At 45.7% G+C, this 26,174-nt stretch overlaps 3 protein-coding genes across 15 annotated transcripts in view; 1 reads left to right on the forward strand and 2 right to left on the reverse strand.

Moving 5' to 3' along the window:
• LOC147718588 (transcriptional regulator Kaiso-like) overlaps window positions 1–7,606 on the reverse strand; it is a 189,294-nt gene extending 181,688 nt beyond the window's left edge. Inside the window, exon 1 of the mRNA XM_086918537.1 lies at window positions 7,489–7,606. The gene's annotated coding sequence lies outside the window, so the exon portion shown is untranslated. The remainder of the gene's footprint in view (window positions 1–7,488) is intronic.
• Window positions 1–14,489, reverse strand: part of LOC147718587 (transcriptional regulator Kaiso-like) — a 368,583-nt gene extending 354,094 nt beyond the window's left edge. For 2 of the 13 annotated variants that reach the window (XM_086918523.1, XM_086918524.1), the window contains exon 1: window positions 7,759–7,928. The gene's annotated coding sequence lies outside the window, so the exon portion shown is untranslated. Of the gene's footprint in view, window positions 1–7,758; window positions 7,929–14,377 lie in introns of those variants that run through there. The other 11 variants (XM_086918536.1, XM_086918535.1, XM_086918534.1 and 8 more) reach the window with 11 other exon arrangements.
• Window positions 14,490–14,496: 7 nt separating this feature from the next.
• The window catches only part of NKAP (NFKB activating protein), a 237,436-nt gene continuing 225,758 nt past the window's right edge, over window positions 14,497–26,174 (forward strand). The window contains exon 1 of the mRNA XM_086918538.1: window positions 14,497–14,995. Within this exon, the coding sequence (XP_086774664.1) occupies window positions 14,694–14,995 (302 nt within the window). The 5' untranslated portion in view covers window positions 14,497–14,693. The remainder of the gene's footprint in view (window positions 14,996–26,174) is intronic.

The raw sequence follows: 26,174 nt of genomic DNA on the forward strand, positions 1-26,174 counted from the left end.
CGCGCTCACGTTGGCCAGAAGTGAAAGAGGTGCAGTCATTTGTCAGGGCTAATGAGATGTTGTTGCACACCTGCAGGTGTATTATTCAACACACTATTGTTCACAAATTACGCTGGATCCCATATATTTTTGTGTATTGAACAGTTTTACGTCTTGCATCACATGAGCATGTCACCATTACTGCAAGGCAAAGCGTAAGATACGGTTATCGTTTTTGTTTTGTTATATATTTTTGGTGTTTTTTTTCTCTTCATTTTATCTACTTTTCCCAATTGGCTTTCTAATCTTATCCTTCACTTTGTTCTTGGTCACTGTAATTATGCGATTTTGCAGATGCAGCATTTGCCATATAATTATGGGTTTGCCACGTCTGCCATCATTAACTAAAAACATTTGTTTCCACATCAAATGTTGCTAAATATCGGACTACACTTGACACAATGTGGAAGACTCTTGGCAAATGTTGCTGGGTTACCTTTCTGTTGCTTATTGCTGAATTTGGGTGTTGAACTGGCACTAATGAGATGAAACGTTTGCCCAGACAGTGTGAGCGCGTATTCAGATGACAAAATAATACTATTTCAAAATGTGCCACATAATGACCCGTAATTTGCCTTTTGTTGCAGCATAATTTAGTCAACCCGGCTTCAAAATTTAGCCCTCCATTGCCGCATAATTCCAGTGGCCCTGATTATACATGTATCTAATTACATGAACATCACCTTTCTACATACACTATGACATTAACTGTCCGCCTTCCCAAAACCTATGGGTGTACAGTGTATTGCTAGTGTTGCCAGGTGAGCGCACTACAAATACTAAAACATCAAACCAGCATTTAGATTGGCGAGTTTATAGACCACTAAGATAGCTCTGTGGGTTAATGTTACAGTCTTCTGCTTGCAACATCTGTTCATCGGTTAGAGTCTGAGCCGATTTGTGGGAAGAGGTATGGCAAGGGATAAGGGTGCATAGTCTTGCATACTTTTCAAAGCAGTATTGCACCGGTCACTGTCAAATGTAGCGACTTCAGCTTGCTTTATAGACAATAGCAAGTTGCATGCTGGGATTCGTAGGCCAATACTTCTAAGTAAAAAAATTGCCAGTCTGCAAAATAAAGTAAAGTGATCTTGCCTAAAGAACCGTGGACAACCTTAAAGTAACATATTTGATAGGGGACTATTGCACATATATGGAAAAGTAAAATATGTTTCGAGTGATTATAATGCTACACCTGCTTTTAGTTTTGGTGTTAACCGAGGCCTTTCCATTTTGACTAAAATTATATATATACTTTTTATAAGGGCTTTCAACCTGCTCCCTTCACACATTGGCTGTTATTTTGTCATTCACATTTTTTCCCCGCACACTACCGTATACAACATGGATCAAAGTGGGTCAACCCGTTTTAACCATTTCAAAAATATTTTTGAAGGCGCAGGTGCTTCTTCAACAATAACTTTTTGCAAAATCTTGATAAACTAAATAAGCACTGAAAAATCTAAAGCGTGCCTGACAACCCCCAACCTGTAGGCTTAGCCAATGATTGTTTATAGTTCTTACTGGTCTGTGGTGACAGAGTTTAAGGTGAATATATGGTTGTTTTTATTACTAAGCAGTAGAATAAAATGGCTGGCTAGAAATTGGAAGTTGTGAAATTGAGCATTTCAAGCCCCTGCTTGCTAAGCCACCCTTTTAGTAGCCTGATAGTTTCTCAGTATGTCTGTGCGTGAATAGTCTTGAAAAAGTGAAGTGAATCTCTGTGGAACAACTTGGCCTTCATTCTCAGACTAGGGAAATACTGAAGTGTAATCCCACCCTGATACATACTGATGATACTGGTACAGCCGCGTTTAATTTCTCTCACTTGGGTATTACCTTCCCCTTTCTGCAAATTGCAATGGGGTACAATGCTGTAAAAAAATACCTTTTCCACCACTTCAAGCTGTTGAAGTCAGAATAGTAACTTTTTTCCCCTGCTTAAATTTCCCCAGGTTATCCTTTTTAGGTTGAGCCTGGACATCGCTTTCGCTGCTCTCTGAGGCATGCTGTATTTAGGTATGGACGTGCAGCGTTTACAGAAAGGGGCGCAGCAACCATTAAAGTAGTCTTACATTCACGAGAGTTTGAGCTTTTGGAATTCTAAATAACAATGCTTTTATATGGGTCTTGGGTTAAAAAACACAAATAAAAAGGCATTGTCATTTACAATACAAATAGCTTATAACTCATGCAAACGCGAGACCTATTGCATTGAAAATGCTGGGTTTAAATTGCTGGCAGGAGGAAGGACAGAAGGTAACACTGAGGGAAGGCATGTGTGAAGCCCAACATAGACAATGCCCGCAATCACAGTGCTTTAATTTCTTATGGAGAGTGGCGTGGGCAACACTGACAATGGAGGGATGCCGGGTGGCAAGGACAAGAGACAATGGCGGGAGGACAGGTGGAAAAGCAACTCGGTAAGTGTAGGATAAAGCAACAGGAACAACGGATAGGGCAAAACAACATACATCAGAGGGTAGCAAACGAGAGGAAGAAGAAGGATGGGGAAGAACACAGGGTTCACAGCTGAAAAGACACACTCAGAGTGCTTAAACACAAAGAAAAACTTAACACCTAAAAATATGAGCAGTGGAATGACGAGTAATGCAGCCATGCTCCAAGAGAGGGATGAAGAGGATGGGTGGACTCCTACAGCAGCAGACCAATAAGACACAAGCAAATGAGTGATAACGTAGCCAAAAAAAGGTAAGCAATGGGTGGCCTCTAAGCCCCCCGTTAGAAAACTATATGTCTTGCAAGACAGCCCATGCGCTGATAGTTTTAAGGCCCTCTAGCTTGTTTAACCCGTTGGATAGATATATATATATATATATATATATACACATATACACACACACGCACATACACATGACATGTAATCAACAGACGAGGGCATATATAGTAAAAAGGTACACAAATAGGCTACACATGGTGTTTTTAAGGCATGAAAAGTGAAGACATACTTCCGTATTTTGCGGCATGTGTATTACTGATATTAAAGACATGGTGTCTAAAATTTGATTTTATAATCCTTAAATTAGGATGGAGGTACCAAAATGAATATATATATATATATATATAAATACAATCAAAATATGACGTTCTGTAAAAATTGTTAAATTCATATATATACACAATATATACAAGCCTATTTATATAACCAATAAATAACCATGTAAATATGTCATATACCCTTTATCCGAATTATAATTAAAATCCTGGTTTCTCATTTCTTAATTTCAAATGAGCCCAACCAATGAATAATCTAAACCACCGCATGAATAATTACTTGCGTCTTTAGGTCATATTGGGCTCCAGTGAGCCTAAAAAAATGCATGTAACATCTGTATTGAGCCTTATTATTCTCATAATTCTTCATATATCTGCCCTCCCTGGGTGCTGTAGTTAATCATCATTTTCGTGATAAGTGCAAGCGCATTAAAATACATTGACAGTTTCTTTTAGAAAAACAAAAGAAGAATAGCAGCGTAGATTATGATCTACCATCCATATTCTCATTTAATTTCATGGGGACTATACATATCATGATTATATCCCAATCATACTTATGGTCTACCTCTACCCTGCCTTCCAGACACTTTGACAAGGGGATGGCCTGATATTACATAATTAATTAATTCATGACAGATCAGTGCTAAAAGACAGGTGTACAAGTCTTCACTAGCATTTAATCCTCCTGGGCTCTTACTGTTTAGCTCCAATATGTAACGTGTCTCTAGGTGACGAAGTTTAGTTTCCCTTCCCTGTCTCCTCCACGTTTCAACGTTAAGATGGCATCTATTAAATAATACTGATGATACTTCGGGTCACTTTCGTGTTTTACCTCGAAGTGACGAGCCACAGGATAAGCCTGATCTTTGCCCGAAATGGCCCTAGTGTGCTGCAAAATCCGTTTGTGGGCGGGCAGACGAGTGCTGCCCACATATCTTAGCCCACATGGGCATTGGAGAACATAGACCACATACTCCATTTTGCATATTAACCTTTTGTTGATGAGTACTGGCTTGTGTCTGAAGGGACTAGAGTATTGTGTAGTATTACTGCCAAATTGACAGGCCTTACATGTCATACATTTCTTCAACCCTTTGATTAAGGCCATCCAGGTACCAGAAATGATAGGGTCAAGTGTGTTACTTACTAGGGCATTGGCCATTGATGGGGATTCCCTGAATGTCAGTTCGGGCTTATTAGCCACCAAACTGCCTATTACAGGGTCTCCCTTCACCAAATTCCAATATTTGCTGAAGATTTTTCCGATTTCAGCATGTTGCCTATTGTACATAGTAATGACTCTGGGTTGAAACTGTGTCTTTTCCTCAATAACGTCCACACTGTCTTAGGGATTAATGCCTGTTGTCTCGTAATTGACTTAGTACGAGCAATACCTTTATCAATTATTTCCCTTGAGTAACCCCTTTCCAAAAAACGTTTTTTGCTTTTTTCTTGGGCTTTATCACAGTCTACTTCTAAGCTGCATATCCGTCTCTGTCGCAACATCTCCCCATAAGGGATGCTGCGAATGAGGTGGCATGGATGTTGACTTGCTGCATGTAAGATAGTATTTCCAGCAGTTGCTTTCCTATGCAACCTGGTAGCTAGGCTGCTCTTTTCAATAAATATCTCGACATCCAAAAAACAAATGCTGTCCTTATTGATTTCAGAAATAAAATGTAAATTTAAATCATTGGTATTTAGCTCCTTCACAAAGTTTTCTGCACTATTCTTGGATCCTCTCCAAATCAAAAAGAGATAATCTATGTACCTTAAGTATAAGATAACATTTTCTTTCATAGCCTTCCTGTATTACACACCAACCATAAGAGTCCTGCAAACCTTTTGTGGTATATATCAATAAAGTAGCCAAAGGGTTGGTAGGCTACCTGAAGGGCGTAAGAAGCTTCAGTGTGGTTCTCCTCATTTACCTTACTCTAAAAAGCACAGAAGCCAGTTAGTCAAAAACAATCAAGTTTATTAACAAACTCATAATTTATGGAGAATGGCTTCATTTAGTAGGTACCCATGCGTTTTCGTGGCATCATCTTTTCACTGCAGCATCACCATGACATCTCCCTTGTGAGTTGTTTTCTTAAAACCTCAGCCGCTATTTCTCACGACAGAGTATTCCCAAGATCACTTTGGTAAATTCAACCAAGAACATAACCTAACACTAGTTGACTTAGGTTTTCAATTCTGTATGCGTTTCTACACAAACACTAAAATTACTGAATCCAATAGTATTTTCTTTTCATGAAAAGTGCAATTCCATAGTAGTAATTTGTCCCCAAATCTCACAATTTTTGGGAGCAGCTTGATAACATAAGGAAATCTAAAATAATTCACAAAACATTGTCCAATACTGTGCACATCACGCTACAAGTGACACTTGGTAAGAACTTACACAAGAGCAGTGCAACATGATTTATGCTGTGCAAACCAAGTTTGCAATAAGAAAGAAAGGGTTGTTAGTCATGTATGGATTAATTACAATACAAATTGATATTACCAACTACTGCTTACGAGTATTACTTGCCTCTACATACCCTACGTCATTCTGCTATATGTGATAACATGTTTTTAAAACCTTTTCCTCCACTGTCAATTCCACTCAACCTTTACATTTTAGATTATAGCCACTGACTATCACATTCTAGCTCCCTGTTCTAACTTTGTGATATAACCCTGACCCAAATGTGTACATTTATACAACTAACGCATAACAACGTACATATTATTTAACACCCATTTTAATTACTGAGAATAAATGTCACCTTCTACAATCTCTTGAGTTTTCTTCTATTCTTTGGTATGAGGTCCACTTTATAGGAAAACCGAAATAAACGAAATTTTTATTAGTGGACAGATAACGCAGTACCCAATGTCTGTAGGGCACACACAGTGTGTGTAAAACAGATGTAGCACTCTCGATGTCACTTAACCAGAATACAGAGTTATGTTGGAGGCTCAGGAGGTGTGCAGCTGTATCACAGGAGTATTATGCGTGCATCTAGAGAAAACTATGCTAATCAATATTCATACTGTCGGCTAACTACACAGAGATGCTCTGGGGCGCAAATAGCGTGTAGTGGAAGAAAACAATACACAGTGGATAAACAATGTGAGCCAGCCATGCCACAATAATAGATATTAACCCGTCCGTGCCGTTTTAAAAGAGGGCATTTGACCTTTACATTTGAACCACACTTAAAATCACCCAATTACACCATATGTTTAACAATGACTCAGATAAGAAACGCTTTAATGCGAGACATTGGTTTCTTAAATCAAAGATAACGTTCACTTTGCAAGCTCAAAAAGCGATGGGTATGCTGCTTTATTAATTTTAAATACTTGTGATTTTTCTCTGAAATGTGTATGCATCTCTCAATGCTTAATGTTATTTACAATTGTTTAGGATATTGGTGAGCAGATGAATTGCGTTGGTTCGGCCTTCACGTTGTCTTTGCTGGAGCCGGATACAAGCTTCACACACAAACATTCCGTGTGTTTCACACAACACAAACGTTATGTTACAATCCTAAACCAGTACTCATTTCCAGTTACAAGAAATTGAAAAGTAAAAAGACTATCATCGCCCTGGTTTCAAACTAAAATAACTCCCTTCAAAGGGGGTAAAATCTGATGTCGCTATGGTACAATAATCGTGTTTACAACGAAATAACACAAACCCAGGTTAACCGATCACTACATCCTAGGCTTTCCTTAGCAACATCTTCTACGATTAAATTACCGGTTCAGGCCTTTTAAAACAATTACACTGACATTAACAAACTTGAAAACCTTGACCTGAAAAAGAAAATCCCGGACTTCAATGCGGTGGTAGCTAGGATAGCAGGGTGTCATCTGGTAACCCTAACACAAACAAATTTAAAAAGCGCACCACTGAAACCGAATGAGCTCACTCAATGTCGAGCAAGGCCGTTTTCAAGGGGCGGGGTTAATGGGTTTGCCTTCTAACGCCGCATGCAATATCTGATCGTGACAATTGCACTACTTATTTACTAATAAAGCACAAGGCTGAGATTTCATCTGGCCATCCCGTGGTTGGACGGCCTGGTGAGCAGGCTGTGCGGGTCTTGGGTGAACAATGATCTACGCCCCCCGCCGGCCCGTGGTTATGGAGGCTCTGTGCACACCGAGGGCGGGCTGGGGTACAACTGATCAGCAGGTGGAGCCCTGGCGGCCGCCGCCGCCGCCGCAATGGCAGGCCGCGACCTGCACTCCCGACATCTTGGAACACATGGCGGAAAGAAGGGCGGGGGGACCATTGTCAACACAAAAGCACACGGTGCCTGCCGTTTTGCGCCTCGGGATCTATTGCTTTGGGATTAGCACCACTCTCAGGCTCCAGAGCACCCCAAAGGGTGACAGGTTTACAACTCATATCGGGCGTCCCGTACTCACCCGGAAGCAGGCAGCGCGCTCGTATGAACTAGGAGGGCTGGACCGGGGTCTTAAGCGGCCTGTTCAGAGGCCTGTTCCGGGCAGCGCATCCTCTTCCACGCCGGCGAACTGAGGCAGGTTCACACAAGCGTGGAGGAGGGGGCGTGATGCCCGCGAGAAGCCTCGCGCACACAAAGAGGTGCTGTCGCCCGCGCGCTGCCTGCACCGGCGCGCGCCTTTTTCGCCGCTGCAGGAAGGAACCACGCACGCCACCCTCACCGGGGTCGTTACCTGTGCTCTGAGCCGTTGTTCCTCGGTTAGAAGCACTCAAGAGGCCCTTTCGCCTGCCACCTAGCACCGCCTTCTCCCGTTGCTGCTGCAGCTGCCGTTGGTACGTCAACGCACGGCCATAGCCTGCAGGGGGCGCGAGACGCTCTCCCGCACCGCACACCAGCTTCGGCAAACATCGGCTGTGTTCGGCTTTTGCGTTACAGTTAACTTTTTTTTGGTTCAAATATCTTTATTTAGATATTCATGCAACGCAGAGAACAACATGCACGTGGTCATTTAGACGCGCTTGCGCTAACTGCGCACAAGTGATGCTGCTATGCACATGATTCTACTACCAGCAGCGATTTTCAGGAAAGATTTAACAACTCTACTTCCACCTATAAACCAACTTATAACATTGGTGTATCTATTCTTTTAACCTACATATATGACGTTGTTACAACAGTGGTTTTTTTTAATTTTAGAAAAGTGTATTGTTTTCCTTACAAAGAACAAGCATTACGAAATTACATGAGCTGTATGAAAAAAATATTGTAAACAAAGACCAGTACTTTTCAGTGGGTTATTCCAATAATATGTCTCATATGGGAAGATTTTTTACATTTCTTAGAGTTAGTTTGACAAGCTTCATCATGTTCTGATCCAATAGCTGCCATAGTTTCAGACTAATTATGTGTGATATTTCTAGTATGAGTGCCATTCCAGAGTCAAATGTGTGACACTTTTTCACAAATAAATGAAAACAATGACGAGTATTTGAGTCCCTCTCTGTGAATTATGTTACTGCATCCAGACATTTTACAGGATGAACATATGGTGAAAACAAGCCAGACTTACTCACATTTTTAATGGTTCTTAGCAGCATCAGAGCCATAACTAAAAACCAGTGGCGATTCCTTCACTAAGGCAGATGAGTGTCGCCCCACTGCTTTTAGAGCAGTGAAAAGGGGTAAAATAAAACGATAAGGATAATTTGTTATTGCAGCGGGCTGGGTAAGGGTGGGGCTTGTGGCTCAGGGTGGGCGGAGGAGTGGACTATGCACACTAAGTGCACATGACTGCTTGGCCAGCTGTTTCATGAGCACTTTGGATATTCTCTACCAGGCTGTAATGTACAGCCTTTGTAAGGACTATGCACAGGTTCCCTATCTTGATCTGAGCGCCGATCCATGGCGCTCAGACCAATCACAACGCTGCATTGCAGTGTTGTGATTGGATCAGGGGAGCTTGATTGCCTGGGATCTTCTGCAGCTTCTTCCGGACTGGAGTCAGGAAGAGCAGAGAAGAGGAGGACCGATGTGGCTGGTGGAGATTAAAAAAATATATATTTTGAAACCCCTCCTAACCCCGTCGTTGTCTACCTCTCACCCCAGCACACCAGCCGTCAGAGGGAAAAACAATGATTTTGTTCTGACTAACTAGAATTGATAATGTTTCAATTCTGTCAATATAAAATATTAATAAATCAGTGGAAGCAGTAATTGCCTTCGGAGTGCCTCAGATACTTGTGTTCTCCTCTTAAAACCTCTTTCACCTGTAGTCTCTCTCTGACACTTGTATCCCAACATCTTTCTGGAATCCTATGTATGCAAATCCAATGCGCCCTTCCTCTTCAACACTCATTTCAATCTCTTTTTCTGCATGCAATTTCTTGCATGACCCCTTCCCTGTTCTCTCTCTTTATCCTTACAGTCTTGTAAATACACATTTCCTTTTCTTGAATTTGGTGCTATTAGAATTTAGACAACTGGTGTATGGTAATTACAATTGCAAATGAGAGACAATTGTTCTGTGCGCTCTGCCAAGAGGCTACAGTTCGAATGAACATGTAGTTGAATTATTTTATGGCCCAGTGATAGGCAATACGAGAAATTCTAACTGATTTTAGAGAAAGTAAAGTAAACTACTTAGCTGGGCTCAGGCCATTTTCCTTAGCAATGAGACACCTCTCCTCAAACTTGGCCGGTCATTTAACAACTGCTTGGAGCAACAATTCAAGGTCTGGCAGCTGAGTTTACGTAACCCCACTGAGCTATAGTTCCTGGTTGCACATAGAGATGGTATGATTAAATAATAAGATTATATTTTAACATTAGCATTTTAGTGCAGTTATGTGGACAGCAGCACTAAAATGCATGAACCTGACCTCTGATTAGTGGTAGTTAATAGGGCAATCGTTCATATAACAGAGGATTGAAGATAGGTCCAATAGCCTGCTATGTTCTTTTACTTAACCTATGTGTCTTTTTTTAGGCTGCATTGCCCCTTTTTACATGTCCTACCAACAGGGCCGGACTGACATTTGCGGGCACCGGGCATTTCCCCGGTGGGCTGGAGGGGTGGGGGCCGGTTTTGTGGCCGCAGGGGGGCGCTTTTCTTAAAGATGGCCGGTTTTGTAGCAGCGTGGCAAAATCGGCCCTCTGTAAGAAAAGCGGTAGCAGTGCTTTGCGGGTAACAAACCCCTCCCCTCCCGTTACCAGGGCCGGTGGAGAAGCAACCTGCCAGGGCTGGTTGCTGGTCTCAGTCCGGCCCTGCCTACCAACATTTCAGCTTCCTGTACCACAAAATGTAACAGCTTAGAAAGACATTATGCACCCAGTCATCAGTTCATTCATTCGCTCACCCACTCATTAATCCAAGCACCTACCTATCTCTCTTTGCACTCACTACCTCATATATAAGCATGAAATGTCTCATCTACTTGCTTGCTCATTTGTCCAGTCCATGCTCTCTCATCATCTTATTCATCCATTCATCTGCTCATGTACTTAGAAGTCACTCCATACATTCACCCTTTCCATTATCTATATATTCTTTAATTCATCCACTAACCTACCCAAGTAACACTCATTTACATTTACCCACTTTTCCAAGCACTCAGCCACCCTTTTATTTATTCATGTACTCACACACCTCATCTACTCTTGCAAACATTCAACCATCCATCCCTGAATGATGTGCTCAAATATCCATCTATGCCCACCCATTAACCACTTTCAGGCTCACCTCAGAACATAACATTTCGATTCCATTAGCACTGTTAATATTTTAACTGAGATATAGACCGCTATCACATAAAATGGTAATTGCAACTTGTTGATTGTTACTCCATGCATTCTTCAGACAGACCAAAAAACTGAAAGAGCGTGTAGTGTGAACACCATTATGACTGTTAGAAATTTGCATTACATTCAGCTCATCTGCAGATCATTCAATCATGCCTGTTATAAACTCTCACTCATAACCTGAATTCACCACACACCTAGGCGACTCAGTTCGCAGTGCACTATACAAGAATCATATGTTGCATGAAAAACACTACAGAAACACATTTGAAAAAATTAATCTTAAAGAGATCATGATGAGGAAACAAATGTGTGAAATTTAAAAGGGACTACCTCGCAGATACTGATTTTTTTAAAGATACCAACCAATGTTTTTACGTGAAAGTTAAGGGGATACATCTAGGGCCTAGTGTGAGATTAGGCAGCGCCCATCCACTCAAAGCACTGATGAGTTTTTAATTTTTAATATGGTAAAAGTGCATAGATTCATGCAAATACAATCAATTCAGGACCAAAATCTCCAGCTGATTTACAATTTTGATTCCTATGAATCCATAAAGTTTAAAATTAGGAAACTGGGATTGTCAGAATTATTGAAGCCTTACCTAAAATGTGGAGAAGTGTGGCTCACTGGTTAGAGCAGGCAGACCCTGAAGCAGAGGTCAGACCCGGGACCAGGGTTCAATTCCCGACGCGGCAGGGTCTTGAGCTCAAATGTCCACGGACTAGATAATTCTCGCTTCGGTGCCTGTCCTAATCATGGGTTCACACTCTGCAACTCTGGGCATTAAGCTTGCTTAATCTCCACAACGCCCCGCCCGCGGCGGGATGCCTGGCTTTCACCTGGGGATGCCCTGTAGGGGCTATCTCACAGGGAAAAGCCAGGAGGGGTTCCCAAGGCAAGCGCCGAGATGCCTCCCCGGTGATTCGAGCGCTATATAAGAACATACAAAAAAATGCACTTACAGGCACACTATAGGTAAATTCACAATTGTCCACCACAGAATGCCAGGAGCTGGGAAAAGTTACACCATAAAGCCACTCTTCGGAAAGAGTGATATTTAAAGAAGAGGCCAGAGTAGAGTCTTCACCGATACAAGAAAGGTATAATAGCTCTATCACCAGAGGTCGGAGTGGGTGGGATCTGTGGGGCATGACGTGCCCATACTTTTTTAATTTTAGAAAAACAGTTCCCCTACTTTTTTTTTTTACAAAGACAACCTTCCTAGGATAGTAAATTGTGACAGCTGAGGGTCCTCAGCTGAAGTGGAAAGGAGGGAGTCTCTTGCGCCAAAGAGGAACAGGGAGCTTAACTACAAACAAGCATACATGTCAGAGTGCCTGCAGTCTGAAAGACTTCTAAATGTGTGCAATTGGATAATAGGCAAACGTAAAAGCTGCATTGAAGCTGGTATTGGATTTAATTGATGGAGTCACTTGAAACTTCCTGATGTCAAAGATGTATTTTTTTTGTGTGCGATTGTAAGGGTCTTTCCTGCTGAGCTGTGGAGTGGGTAATTTAAAGGACAGTTACTAAAATGTTTGCAGTAGGTACAGTCAGTTGGAAACACTTTTTTCTCTTAAACCTAAATCTTTTCCCACATTTAGTGCAGCCTGTCATACTGTGAGCAATGGAAATTTAAAATAATGACTTACATAGTCACAGCACTAACAATACACTCCACTATTACCAACTGTTCCAACCAGAATTAAATTCTGTGGGTCTCTGGTTACACACTCAGACATCTGCCGTGATTGCATGTACCATAGAGGTTCCATATTGTACAATAGTGCATTTCTGACTGATTGGTTTAACTTACATTTATTTTTCATTTAAGTTGTGCATTATCAGTTACACTGGAATTATGCAGCACGTGAGGGCCATATTATGAGGCAGAGGTGGCTATGTGGCAAGAAAAGGCAAATTATGCAGCAGAATGTGGCACATTTTGTGATAGTTTTACTATATTATTTTATAATTTTTACACTTGTTAAAAATGTCTGGGCACAGATAGCACCTCATTAGTACCAGATTAACACCGCAATTTAGTAATAAGCAACAGAAAGGTGACCAGTCAACCTTTCAAAGGGCGTGCCACTGTAAAGCTGGTATCCACTACCATCTCTATGCAGATGACACTCAAATCTACCTCAAGGTGTCTTCCGCACACAATCTCTCACTACTCAACTCTACTCTCAACTCTATCCACAACTGTATGTTAGTTCACCAACTCATTCTCAATCCCTCCAATACTGAATTCCTATTCCTATCTACCTCTCTCTCCTTTCCTCCTGTTCAATCCTGGATGGATCAGCTGAATTTATTCAACAATAAACCCTTTATTGTAGTCCGCGCTAAATCAATAAAGTGTCATGCTTGACAAAAGACTCAACCTAATCTCCCACATCAACTCCATTGCTAAGAACGCACGTTACCAGCTGCGCCTTCTGTGGGTGATTTGTTGGTTTTTCCCGGAGAAAGACCTAAAAACCTTGGTCCAATCGCTGGTTCCCTTTTAGACTGGATTACTGCAATTTTTTTCTGACTGGCCTACCCAAATCTCACCTTCCCCCCTCAAATCCGTCCTCCATTCAGCAGCTCGCTTTATTTCAGGGTTCAAACGAAGTGACCACATCGCTCCTATCCTTTCTTCTCTTCAATGGCTTTCCATTGAGCCAAGATCTATTTACAAAACTGCCTGCATCACCCACAAAGCCTTGCACACTTCCTCCCCTCGTTACCTGGCGAATAAACTGAAAATGTCTAGAGGATCGAGACCTTCTCAGAATGCGGAAAAGTTTCTGCTTGAGCCTCCTCCTTCAAAAGGAAAAGGTTGATGGCTCAATCGTTCTCAGGTAAGGTGGTGAGAATCTGGAACTCACTTCCTCCATTGCTCTGTGCCACCACCTCTATCCGGATCTTCAAAGCTGCCCTCAAATCTCTTCTCTTCTACTTTCAGAACTAATACCTTCATTCTCAGACCCCTCTAGGAAGTTTGTTCATTATTCTAAATTTGTAATATTTTCTTGTACATTCCTCACCCTTGCTCGATGTGTTTGATATTGTGTTCTTGCCTTCTATTGTTTTATCTTACCTCTTCTAGTCTCCTGTTTATTTTTGTAACGTTCTATTTTGTAACATTTCTCTCATGTAACGAAACTGGTTCTATTGTACAGCGCTCTGACACCTTCGGGTAAAGTCTGCGCTATATAAAAATGCATTAAATAAAAAAATAAACTGTACAGCAACATGTTTCACTATGGTTTAGTAACTTTGAGCCGTTTGCGGTAAAAACTATTTTTTTGTTAAAAGCAGCAAATTACTAGAAGATGGTGGATTATGTGTCAAATACGGCAATTCCATAATTAGGCGAAAAACGCCGCAGCACCACAATCGCATTATTCCAGTGGCCCAGATTTTTTTATATGCTGTTACCCGAGGGAGAAACATAAGCAAAATATATACTGAATACATTATTTTTGGCTGCGTCCTTAGCCCCGCCCTATTGCACTCAGGATCGCACTTCTCATATATTTTTTTAAGTGCACCTTACCTTTATCACTTTGAAAACACCATTCGGCAGCTACGGTTTGTGATATTGCAATCCAGCAGCAGTAAAACGAGCAAGTTTCAAGATGGCCGTCTCTTTTGCGTCTCTCTTGGGGGCGGTGTACACGAGATGCTGATGTTGTAAGTACACGGGCGTCGGTTGTCGTGACGACATAATTAGACAACGTTGCCCGTCAGCTTTTGAGTCTTTCCTTTGTGTCTATGACGTCAAACTCGTCTTCTTCCTGTAAATAGTAAACACAGCAGCGGACCTTAGAGGCTCCATAGATAGAAGGGCTTCCTAGTACCTTGCTGCGGGCATGGCACCAGTACAGCGATCCCGGAGTCCCAGCCCGGCGGGAAGCAGTAGTAGGAAGAGGCGCCGCAGCGGCAGTTCTGAGGCTCGAGCCGCGCACAGCCCCCAGACAAGGGTCGGGGCACACCACCAATATGCGTTCAAGAAGCCACGGCGATCCCACTCCAGGGAGAGGAGCGCAGTAAGGACTCAGCCCCAGCCCAAAGCCGCCCGCAGTGAGCGACCCCAGCACGGTCACTGGGCAGAATACTACGACAAAGATGAAGAGGAGATACTGCGACAACGCCACCAGGCTTTCATAGCAAGGTAAGTGTAGCATGCACCATTTATTGTTCTTTTAATCCTTAATTTGCATTTCACTTTAATGGTGTAGACCTGAACACAGCGTGTGTCCTGGCGTGTAAATCCGTGTCCTGCTTTAGACGGTTGCTACGACATTCAAGGACCTTCCCAGCTGGTACAGTAGGTGGGCTCTGTGTCTTTTCTATATCTTTAAATCACTATCTGAAAGGACTGTTAAGCAGGGGCGACTCCTCTGTTAAGGTGAGGGAGCGTTGCCCTACAGCAGAAACAAGCATTTGCAATGCAATAGGTCTCGCATTAGGAAAGTTTGAGGTATTGGTATTGCAAATGACAAATATTTTATTTATGTGTCTGTATTGAAAGTAGCGAAATTATTAGCTTTGTTATTTACAATGCCAATATTTTTAACTTTTGCAAACGTGACACCTATAGCATTCTAATGCAATATGTTTTGTATTAACATGACTTTGAAGTATCAATATTATAAATAACAATGGCTTTTATTTTTATTAATAATTAATACTTAAATAAAAGTTATTGTAATGTATAGTGGCAATAGCTTAAAGTTTTGTAAATAACTTATGGGAAGATTATGTTCAGTGTATTTAACTGTGAGGAAAATCCAAGAACATAAGTGAAATATTACCATTATTTTGTAACATTTCTAATAAAGCTTAAAACATTGAGAGAACATCTTAGAACCAGTTGTTGTTGATTGGTTGCAAAGAGTGATGCTGTGGCGTCCAGTGATGCTGTGGCCTTCTGTGTTGCTGAGTGATGCTGTGGTGTTGAGTGATGATGTGGCCTTCAGTGGTGCTGAGTGATGATGTGGCCTTCAGTGGTGCTGAGTGATGCTGTGAAAGCTGAGTGATGCTGTGGCCTTCAGTGGTGCTGAGTGATGCTGTGGCCTTCAGTGGTGCTGAATGATGATGTGGCCTTCAGTGTTGCGGAGTGATGCTGTGGCATTAAGTGTTGCTGTTTTGTTGAGTGTTGCTGTTTTGTTGAGTGTTGCTGTTTTGTTGAGTGTTGCTGTTTTGTTGAGTGTTGCTGTTTTGTTGAGTGATGTGGTGGCGTTGAGTGATTCATTGAGTGATGCAGTGGCGTTGAGTGGAGCTATGGCGTTGAGTGGAGCTATGGCGTTGAGTGGCGTTGAGTGATTCATTGAGTGATGCAGTGGCGTTGAGTGGAGCTATGGCGTTGAGTGGAGCTATGGCGTTGAGTGGAGCTATGGCGTTGAGTGGAGCTATGGAGTTGATTGGTGGTGTGGTGCTGTGGCGTTGAGAGTCTGGGAGGGGGGGAGAACGTGCAGATGAATGAGAGAGAAGCTATGGTGTGCGTGTTGCCGCGCGTTAATGGAAGAGAGACTGGGAGTGTGGGGGGGTGGGAGAGAGAGTCTGTGGGCTGTTTTGTTTGGTGTGCGTGTTTCCGCGAGTGAAAGGCAGGAAAAGCTCGACCCGAATATATCAGAGCACTTTTCATAAGCACCAGGCAGTTGTATTACAGAGGGACACATTCATTTCTAGGCACAGGGAGATTGCGTGATATGCCAAGAATCATAGGATGGTGAGTGTCCCTGCCAAGACGTGTTTGAGCAGATGAATGAGAGAGAAGCTATGGTGGGCGTGTTGCTGTGCGTGAATGGGAGAGAGTCTGGGAGGGGGGGGGAGAACGTGCAGATGAATGAGAGAGAAGCAATGATGTGCGTGTTGCTGTGCGTGAATGACAGAGAGACTGGGAGTGTGGGGGGGGGTGGGAGAGAGAGTCTGTGGGCTGTTTGAGTTTGGTGTGCGTGTTTCCGCAAGTGAAAGGCAGAGATTGCGTGATTTGCCAAGAATCACAGGATGGTGAGTGTCCCTGCCGAGACGTGTTTGCGTGTTTGACTGCGGAGGAAAAGTGGGAGGGAACACGGCCTGGGGGAAGCTGGCTGGGGAGGGGGAGGAGAAATCCGAGTAAGGCTGTGGAACAGATGGACTTGTTTGCGTGTTTGACTGCGGAGGAAAAGTGGGAGGCAACACGGCATGGTGGAAGCTGGCAGGGGAGGGGGAAGAGAAATCGGAGTAAGGCTGTGGAACAGATGGCTGGGCAGAAATGCGAGTCGCGGTAAGGGGAGCCTTTGAAGAGCAAGGCAGGGGGATAGAAGCGCGGTCACGAGCACGTGCACTTCTACAAATCCGGATCGTAAAAGTCAGATTTGTGGATGGGCGGCAATAGGTCTCTCTGCGAGACCTAACAAAAATGTAGAGGCCAGTAGGCCCGATGATGCTTCCTGTAGCTAGAACGGGCCCTATGTTTTTAGAGGGGACGGGGGCCATGTGGCCATCCCCCGAGCCTTATTATCCCCTGTGGATCCAATCCCACTGGGTCGTTTTCCTAATTAAAGGGGGTGGGGTTGGAGGCCCACTTCCTGAGACTTCTTAGGCCGTGGGGCCCCGTTCCCCAGGTCCACTACTAAAAATAAAGGGGGGGCATGTGGATGGTGGTCCAGTCTTCCTTGCTGTGAGTGGGTCTGTGGATGGTATTGTAGGGGCTGTTGGTCTATAGGTCTGTGGATGGCGGTGCAGCAGACCTGGCTGGGAGGGTCTGTGGATGGTGATTGCTGGGAGGTCTGTGGATGGTGATGGCTGGGAGGTCTGTGGATGGTGATGGCTGGGGCGGTCTGTGAATGGTGATCGCTGGGAGGCCTGTGGATGGTGATGGCTGGGAGGGTCTGTGGATGGTGATGGCTGGAGCGGTCTGTGGATGGTGATTGCTGGGAGGTCTGTGGATGGTGATTGCTGGGAGGTCTGTGGATGGTGATTGCTGGGAGGTCTGTGGATGGTGATTACTGGGAGGTCTGTGGATGGTGATTGCTGGGAGGTCTGTGGATGGTGATTGCTGGGAGGTCTGTGGATGGTGATTGCTGGGAGGTCTGTGGATGGTGATGGCTGGGGCGGTCTGTGGATTGTGATGGCTGGGAGGGTCTGTGGATGGTGATGGCTGGGGCGGTCTGTGGATGGTGATTGCTGGGAGGTCTATGGATGGTGATTGCTGGGAGGTCTGTGTATGGTGATTGCTCGGAGGTCTTTGGATGGTGATGGCTGGGTGGTCTGTGGATGGTGATAGCTGGGAGGGTCTGTGGATGGTGATTGATGGGAGGTCTGTGGATGGTGATGGCTGGGCAGTCTGTGGATGGTGATAGCTGGGAGGGTCAGTGGATGGTGATGGCTGGGTGGTCTGTGGATGGTGATGGCTGGGAGGGTCTGTGGATGGTGATTGATGGGAGGTCTGTGGATGGTGATGGCTGGGCGGTCTGTGGATGCTGATAGCTGGGAGGGTCAGTGGATGGTGATTGCTGAGAGGTTTGTGGATGGTGATGGCTGGGCGGTCTGTGGATGGTGATGGCTCGGGGGTCTGTGGATGGTGATTGCTGGGAGGTCTGTGGATGGTGATTGCTGGGAGGTCTGTGGATGGTGATTGCTGGGAGGTCTGTGGATGGTGATTGCTGGGAGGTCTGTGGATGGTGATTGCTGGGAGGTCTGTGGATGGTGATGGCTGGGAGGGTCTGTGGATGGTGATGGCTGGGGCGGTCTGTGGATGGTGATGGCTGGGAGGGTCTGTGGATGGTGATGGCTGGGAGGGTCTGTGGATGGTGATGGCTGGGAGGGTCTGTGGATGGTGATGGCTGGGGCGGTCTGTGGATGGTGATATCTGGGAGGGTCAGTGGATGGCGATGGCTGGGTGGTCTGTGGATGGCGATGGCTGGGTGGTCTGTGGATGGTGATAGCTGGGAGGGTCTGTGGATGGTTATTGATGGTGATGGCTGGGCGGTCTGTGGATGCTGATAGTTGGGAGGGTCAGTGGATGGTGATTGTTGGGAGGTCTGTGGATGGTGATGGCTGGGCGGTCTGTGGCTGGTGATGGCTGGGGGGTCTGTGGCTGGTGATGGCTGGGAGGTCTGTGGATGGTGATTGCTGCTAGGTCTGTGGATGGTGATTGCTGGTAGGTCTGTGGATGGTGATGGCTGGGAGGGTCTGTGGATGGTGATGGCTGGGGCGGTCTGTGGATGTTGATGGCTGGGAGGGTCTGTGGATGGTGATGGCTGGGGCGGTCTGTGGATGGTGATTGCTGGGAGGTCTGTGGATGGTGATGGCTGGGAGGTCTGTGGATGGTGATGGCTGGGAGGGTCTGTGGATGGTGATGGCTAGGGCGGTCTGTGGATGGTGATTGCTGGGAGGTCTGTGGATGGTGATTGCTGGGAGGTCTGTGGATGGTGATGGCTGGGAGGTCTGTGGATGGTGATGGCTGGGAGGTCTGTGGATGGTGATGGCTGGGAGGGTCTGTGGATGGTGATGGCTGGGAGGGTCTGTGGATGGTGATGGCTGGGGCGGTCTGTAGATGGTGATTGCTGGGAGGTCTGTGGATGGTGATGGCTGGGCGGTCTGTGGATGGTGATGGCTGGGCGGTCTGTGGATGGTGATAGCTGGGAGGGTCTGTGGATGGTGATAGCTGGGAGGGTCTGTGGATGGTGATAGCTGGGAGGGTCTGTGGATGGTGATAGCTGGGAGGGTCTGTGGATGGTGATGGCTGGGCGGTCTGTGGATGCTGATACAGGAGCCCCCTGCTGTGGGGTGGTGCAGCTCGTCTGACTCCAGCTGCGTGCACTCTCCCCTGTCCCTGCCCTTGAGTCTGTGCTGCAGCCTCGGCTCCTGTCTGTCTCACCGAGGGGTGTTAACGAGAGCCGGAGGCGGCTCTCGCTGTGTGTTCTGGAGGGGCACGGAGCTCATCAGAGCAGTAATTACAGCAGAGCGGGAGGGGGGGGGGGTTATGAAGAGAGGGGAGGGGGGTCCGGGGAGTTGAGGACGGGTGAGGGAGCCAGGGAAAGAGGGAAAGAGTGAGTGTACTGTATACACTGAAATAGAGCACACTGCTTCCCCTCGCGGTGCTATGCTTCGGAGCAGACGGAGCATGAAAAGGGGAGGAACTTTAAAGCAACAGGACCAATGGCTAGGGGCTTGTACATATGCCCCAGAGAGTCTAGGCGCTATCTGTTCGGGACTGGAGTGACCCCTGCAGCCTCTTCTCTCCTGGGCGAAGCACTCACACTTCCAGCTCTGCCTGGCACTGTCCTTTCATCCCTGTCCAGAGGGAGGAGGCCGCCTCCAGCCTGCACTGATGATCGCATGGAAGGCGGTAGTGAAGGTTTCTTCCAGTCCCAATTAATATTGCACCCTCCTCCCATAGCACGGGCCACTTCAAACTCAATCTTAGACTCAAATAAAAAAAAATTGAATGCTAATTTGTAAACTTGTTGACAATGGTTAACTGCATGCACGGGCGTGCGAGCTCCCAAGAAGTGCACATTTGTAGGCTTGTGTTCCGGCCAGAACGGGTACCCCGGGCCCCTGTCAGCCGTGCACTGCCGCGGCCTCTCCCCTTCCCCCATCCACGGCGGGTCCATTAGCGCTAGATGTAATTAGCAGGGGTCACCCCGACCCTTCTGTCTCTGGCCCCGCTGTCCAAGGCAGGGGTGCATGCCCCAGATGTGCCAACGCTGGCGTCACAACGACCGGACACCAAACGCCGCACAACCACACCTGTAGTCAATAGTCAACACCGCACAATGCCAGACACCGCATAACGCCCCTGGTGCAACAAACATCACACACTGCCTCTTGTGCGGGATAACCCATGGCACACACAGTCGCTTGTGCACCTTCGCTTTTCACGCTTAGTTCCTCTTGTACTTCACATAGTTAGTTATTTATTTAATATTTATTTATGTATGTATGTATGTGAGAGCCGGAGCAGCAGCGAGGCGGGAGGCTGAAGTGCAGACAGGACAGGCGGATGGAGGAAGAGGCTTGACCGGGGGTGGGCAGCATGGAGGGTTAGGAAAGGAGACGGTGAGAGCGCAAGGGCAAAGGAACAGAGAGACGCCAGGCACTGCCAGCAAGAAGAGAGGGGGGGGGAGGGGGGTCCGGGGAGTTAAGGAGGGGTGAGGGAGCCAGGGAAAGAGTGGGGGGGGAGTCAGAGAGCTAGATCCGTGCACAAGTGATTATCTACTGGCCCAGACCGAAGCAGGGAGAGAGAGCACTCAGAAACGCAAAAGAAGCTCTCGGCATTGCAGGGGGCGGGGCAGCCGAACCTGAACCCTTTGAAGTAGCCAGGCTGAAAAAAAAAAAGCAATTAGGACGGCCTGCAGCCGTGAATAGGTGACGGTGGGGGGTGGGGAGAGAGGAACAGATGGCTGTGAAGGGAGAAAGGCTGCTGGCAGGGGGAAGGCTCGTGCATGAGAGCAGGTCACGTGATTGGGATTCACGTGAACTGTTGAAAATCCTCATCGTAAAAGTCAGCTTTGTGGATGGACGGCAAAAGGTCTCTCTACGAGACCTAATAAAATTATAATAGCATGTTTTATTTTTTGCAGGTTTGGGGCTGGAGGAGGAGGGGGAGGAGGAGGGGAGGGGAGGGGGGGGGGTTTGCCCACTCCAAATGGGCACGACTTCTTGGCCGGCTGTCCTGGCCCGTCCAACAGTCATGCATACTTTGCATGTTTCCCACCAGGCTGCATTACACAGCCTGCTTGGGAGCATGCCCAGCCCCCCAGGCATTGCTGAGTTGTGATTGCCGTAGGGGAGCTAATCACAACGGAGCATTGTGGATCCTGGATACTTCCTGGTTCCGGAGAAGTGGGGGAGAGATGCGGATGAGGTAAGTGGTATTTTTATTTTATTATATGTCAGAGATCACTAACCAAAGGGATCATCTTTTGTTACTATTACACCATTCATGTTCTTCATCAGACAATTACTCTTTTGGCCCGTTCTAAAACTATGGCCAGAGCTGAACCTAGAACTTTGGCATATATCACCATGTTGCACATCATGTCAGCTAACTTACTCCAATCAAAAGGTCCCGCAATCAATCAATCAATCATGTGTTTGTTAAGCTTGACTACTCCCGCTAAGGGTCTCAAGGTGCTGGGGGGAGGGGTGGAAAATACATACAAGTTATAAAAAAAAAAGAGGAAGCACATAACAAGCACAATCCACAAATTGTTAAGTCTACCTTAAATTTGCTAAATTTTTATAAGTGGAGGCGAACAATATTAACGGAGAACCCAAGTCATACAACACCTAAGATTTTCCACATTACATCTCCTAGGATGTACATAGGGCAGAGGTCTTCAAACTTTTGGATACCGAGACCCCCTGTCAACATTTTCAGGTGTAAGGACCCCCTCCTGACAAATTTCTAAACCTCTAGGCAGGGCTACTGGAATTATGAGGCAGGTGAGGACCAAATTATGCGACAGGCCTGACTAAATTGTGTGAGTAGAGAATGTAAATAATGTTCTGTGATGCTGAGTATTTTGGGATAGCATTGCTTTATTATTTTGAAATGTTTTAAACACAGTAACACTGAGGAAAGATTTCACCCCATCAGTACCAGTTTATAACCAAAATACAGAAATTAACATCAGAAAGATGTCTAAACCATTGTGAAGGGCTCCCACTCCACAGGAATACGTGCTGCCACATTAGAAGCTCACCTGGCCATGGCCGGGAGCAGCAAGTGTCCCTTCAAACGTTGGCGGTCTTGTGCAGAGTTAAGCAGTTTACCCATGCCCTTTCCTCTCACTCCCTTCCTTCCATCCCTCTCTACTCTCCTCTCCCAGCCCCGGATCCCACTCTCACATTGCAGGTAGATGGTTATTAGCCCCAGGACACCGTTTGGTAACAGTAGCGCACTACAAATGTAAATAATAATAGGCAGAAGCAGGGGATCCACAAGACCCAAGGGGGGGGGGGTTTAACACCCCCAGCCAGGGATGGCCTTAGCACTGGTCGCACACGGTGCAACAGTCTTTCCACCTTCTCCATGAATTCCCTCACTACCACTCTCCAACAATACACCTCATCTCTCTATAGAACCTATTCATTTTTTATAGCGCTACTCCTAGTTCACTCACACTCAGTTCTGTGGTGTACATGGTACATCTTCTTTGTACCAGGACTTTAACCTTCTGCACTATGTGGGTGACATGTGACTGCACGGTGAGCAATGCAACAGTGTGAGAGTAGGGTAAAAGGAGTGACCTACATGGTGAGTGAGGTGACCATATGAATTTGGGTTCGACTGTAAGTGCAGAGTGGGACAAATTAGTGCATGGTTAATGATGGCCTTGTTTGAGTGAGCTACAGATTGAGCAGTGAGGGGGGGACAGGTGAGTGAAGTGTCACATGAGTGCAGGGTGAGAAGTGTGCTCGTGTGACTGCAGGGTGAGGTACAGAGTGAACAATGCAAGCGCATTTTTAGTGCAGAGTGATAACTGTGAGAGCAGAGTGAGCGGGTGAATGTTGTGAGTGCATGGTGATCAGTGTGAGTTTATTGTGATCACTTTGAGTGCATGGTTATCAGTCTGAGTGCATTAGGATCACTGTGAGTGCATGGTGAGGGGGTGAATGTTGTGAGTGCATGGTGATCAGTGTGAGTGCATTATGATCACTGAGTGCAGGGTGAGCGGGTGATCGTTGTGAGTGCATGGTGATCGTTGTGAGTGCATGGTGATCGTTGTGAGTGCATGGTGATCAGTGTGAGTGCATGGTGAGCGGGTGAATGATGTGAGTGCATGGTGATCAGTGTGAGTGCATGGTGATCAGTGTGAGTGCATGGTGATGGTGAACAACCTTTACAACAAAACTTTTACAACGCAGGCATTACAACGCAAACCATTACAACGCATTGAGCTGGGGGGCGCTCTAGGATAGGGAATACGTTTAATTTTCTATCCCACACCTTCCCTAGTGTCCACGGGGACTGGAGTTGGAATAGAAAATTAAACTTTTCACTATCCAGCACCTCTAGGTTTGCGATGTTAAAACCGCGTTGTAAAGGCATGTGTGGTAAAAGTATGCATTGTAACGTCATACATCCCATGGTGATCAGTGTGAGTGTCGGGTGAGCGGGTGAATGATGTGAGTGCATGGTGATCAGTGTGAGTGAATGGTGATCAGTGTGAGTGCATGGTGATCGGTGTGAGTGCATGGTGATTGGTGCGAGTGCATGGTGATTGGTGCAAGTGCATGGTGATTGGTGCGAGTGCATGGCGATTGGTGCGAGTGCATGGCGATTGGTGCGAGTGCATGGCGATTGGTGCGAGTGCATGGAGATTGGTGCGAGTGCATGGCGATTGGTGCGAGTGCATGGCGATTGGTGCGAGTGCATGGCGATTGGTGCGAGTGCATGGCGATTGGTGCGAGTGCATGGCGATTGGTGCGAGTGCATGGTGATTGGTGTGAGTTCATGGTGAGCGGGTGAATAGTGTGAGTGCATGGTGATCGCTGTGAGTGCATGGTGATCGCTGTGAGTGCATGGTGATCGCTGTGAGTGCATTGTGATCGCTGTGAGTGCATTGTGCTCTCTGGGAGTGCAGGGTGAGTGTGAAAGTGAAGGCGAGAATGAGAAGTGAGTTGTCTGAAAGCAGGGTGCATTCCCAGAAACTTGAAGCGCAGGGTTTCAGATATAAGTTAAACTATTGCTATAATCTCCCTCCTCCCTGCTCTGGCGAATGTGATGGAGAAACATGTTCAGCATACTCTTACCACCTTTATTGAGAATAACAAACTGCTGCATGACTCCCAGTCTGGTTTTCGTGCGAATTACAGCACGGAGACAGCTCTGGTAGAGGTAACCGACGCCATCAGGGAGACGCTCGATCAGGGGGGAAAGGCTATGTTAGTCATGCTGGACCTGTCGGCGGCTTTCGACACCGTCCCACACGCAGGTCTCCTTTTAAGACTCAGGGAGATAGGTCTGCGGGGGATGGTGTTGGATTGGTTCCAATCCTTTCTTGCCGACCGCCGACAGGTGATCTGGGCTCCGCCGTTCTCTGCTGAAATGCCTTCGCTGGAGGTGGGGGTGCCTCAAGGGTCCATTCTGAGCCCCACCATCTTTAACATATACATGGCCCCTCTGGCGGAGGTAGCGGAGGCGTTTGGGGCCCGGGTCATCTCATACGCTGATGACACCCAGCTCCTATTCACCTGCAGGAAGGGAGAGGTCTTCGATGGCGGCAGAATCAAAGACTGCTTGAGCGCAGTCTTTGCGTGGTTTCAGCGGCACAGCCTTAAATGCAACTCAGACAAGTCTGAGCTGCTCTTTTTCGGCTGTGCCCCTGATCCTGGTTGGAAGACGTGGTGGCCCCAGGACATGTTCCCCCCCCCCGAGAAACCATCTTCTCAAGTGAACAAGCATTGGAAATGCAATAGGTCTCGCATTAGAAAAGTTGGAGCTATTGGTCTTGTAAATGACAAATATTTTATTTATTTGTTGGTTTTTAAAATAGCTAAATTGATAGCTTTGTCATTTACAATGCCAATAGTTATAACTTTTGCGAATGTGACACCTATAGCATTTGGAATGCAACATGTTTTGTATTTACGTGACATAGATGGCAGCTCTGGTCGTTAGGCCACATCTCTAGAGAGCAGGAGAGTGCAGCAGGGGAGAGAAGCACAGCAATATATAGATTCAATGTATGGATACTTTATGTTGATATAGTGAAAATCTACACAGATCCGCCCATGAGGGACAGACCTTCACAAACCTGCTCCAGAACATCACATCAAATTAGGATGTAAAGAAGTTTAGTAACAATGTAACAGGTTTGCTGCATGTATAAATACTATTATTAGTAGACTTTGCAACTATTGCACTTCAAACAACTTATACATTTCCGACTTGTTTTTATCGTAAAGAGCTTGGACGAGCCATATACACCACATGAACTTTATAAAAAAAGCATAGGTAAATTCAACAGGTATGGCGTTAAGTCAAACAGAAGCATGTCTAAGTTTGCACTTGCACAAGCTTGTGTTTACATGTAGTAAATCCAGACCTAGTGGTGTTGTGGTGTTGTCTATGCTTGCTATTTTAGGAATGTATGACTGCAGAGTTGCCCCAACAAAAATACCATTATTTAAAGCAGCTATCCAAATTTAAAAAATGCATACTAGAAATCAAGTAGCATATGCTTTGGTTTACTTTTATCATGCATAGTTTGCAGTTTCAGATTTGTTATTTAGCTAAGCTATCCACTTAAAAACACAAGTTAATTATAATAAAAACGTTAGCCAAGCAACTACCACAGAAATGAAGACGGTGTACTGCTGAATGCAACTGCCTAACTCAAGTGTAATTG

This window comes from Lissotriton vulgaris, chromosome 4_1 (assembly GCF_964263255.1).
Source record: "Lissotriton vulgaris chromosome 4_1, aLisVul1.2, whole genome shotgun sequence".
NCBI classification, from domain to species: Eukaryota; Metazoa; Chordata; class Amphibia; order Caudata; family Salamandridae; genus Lissotriton; species Lissotriton vulgaris.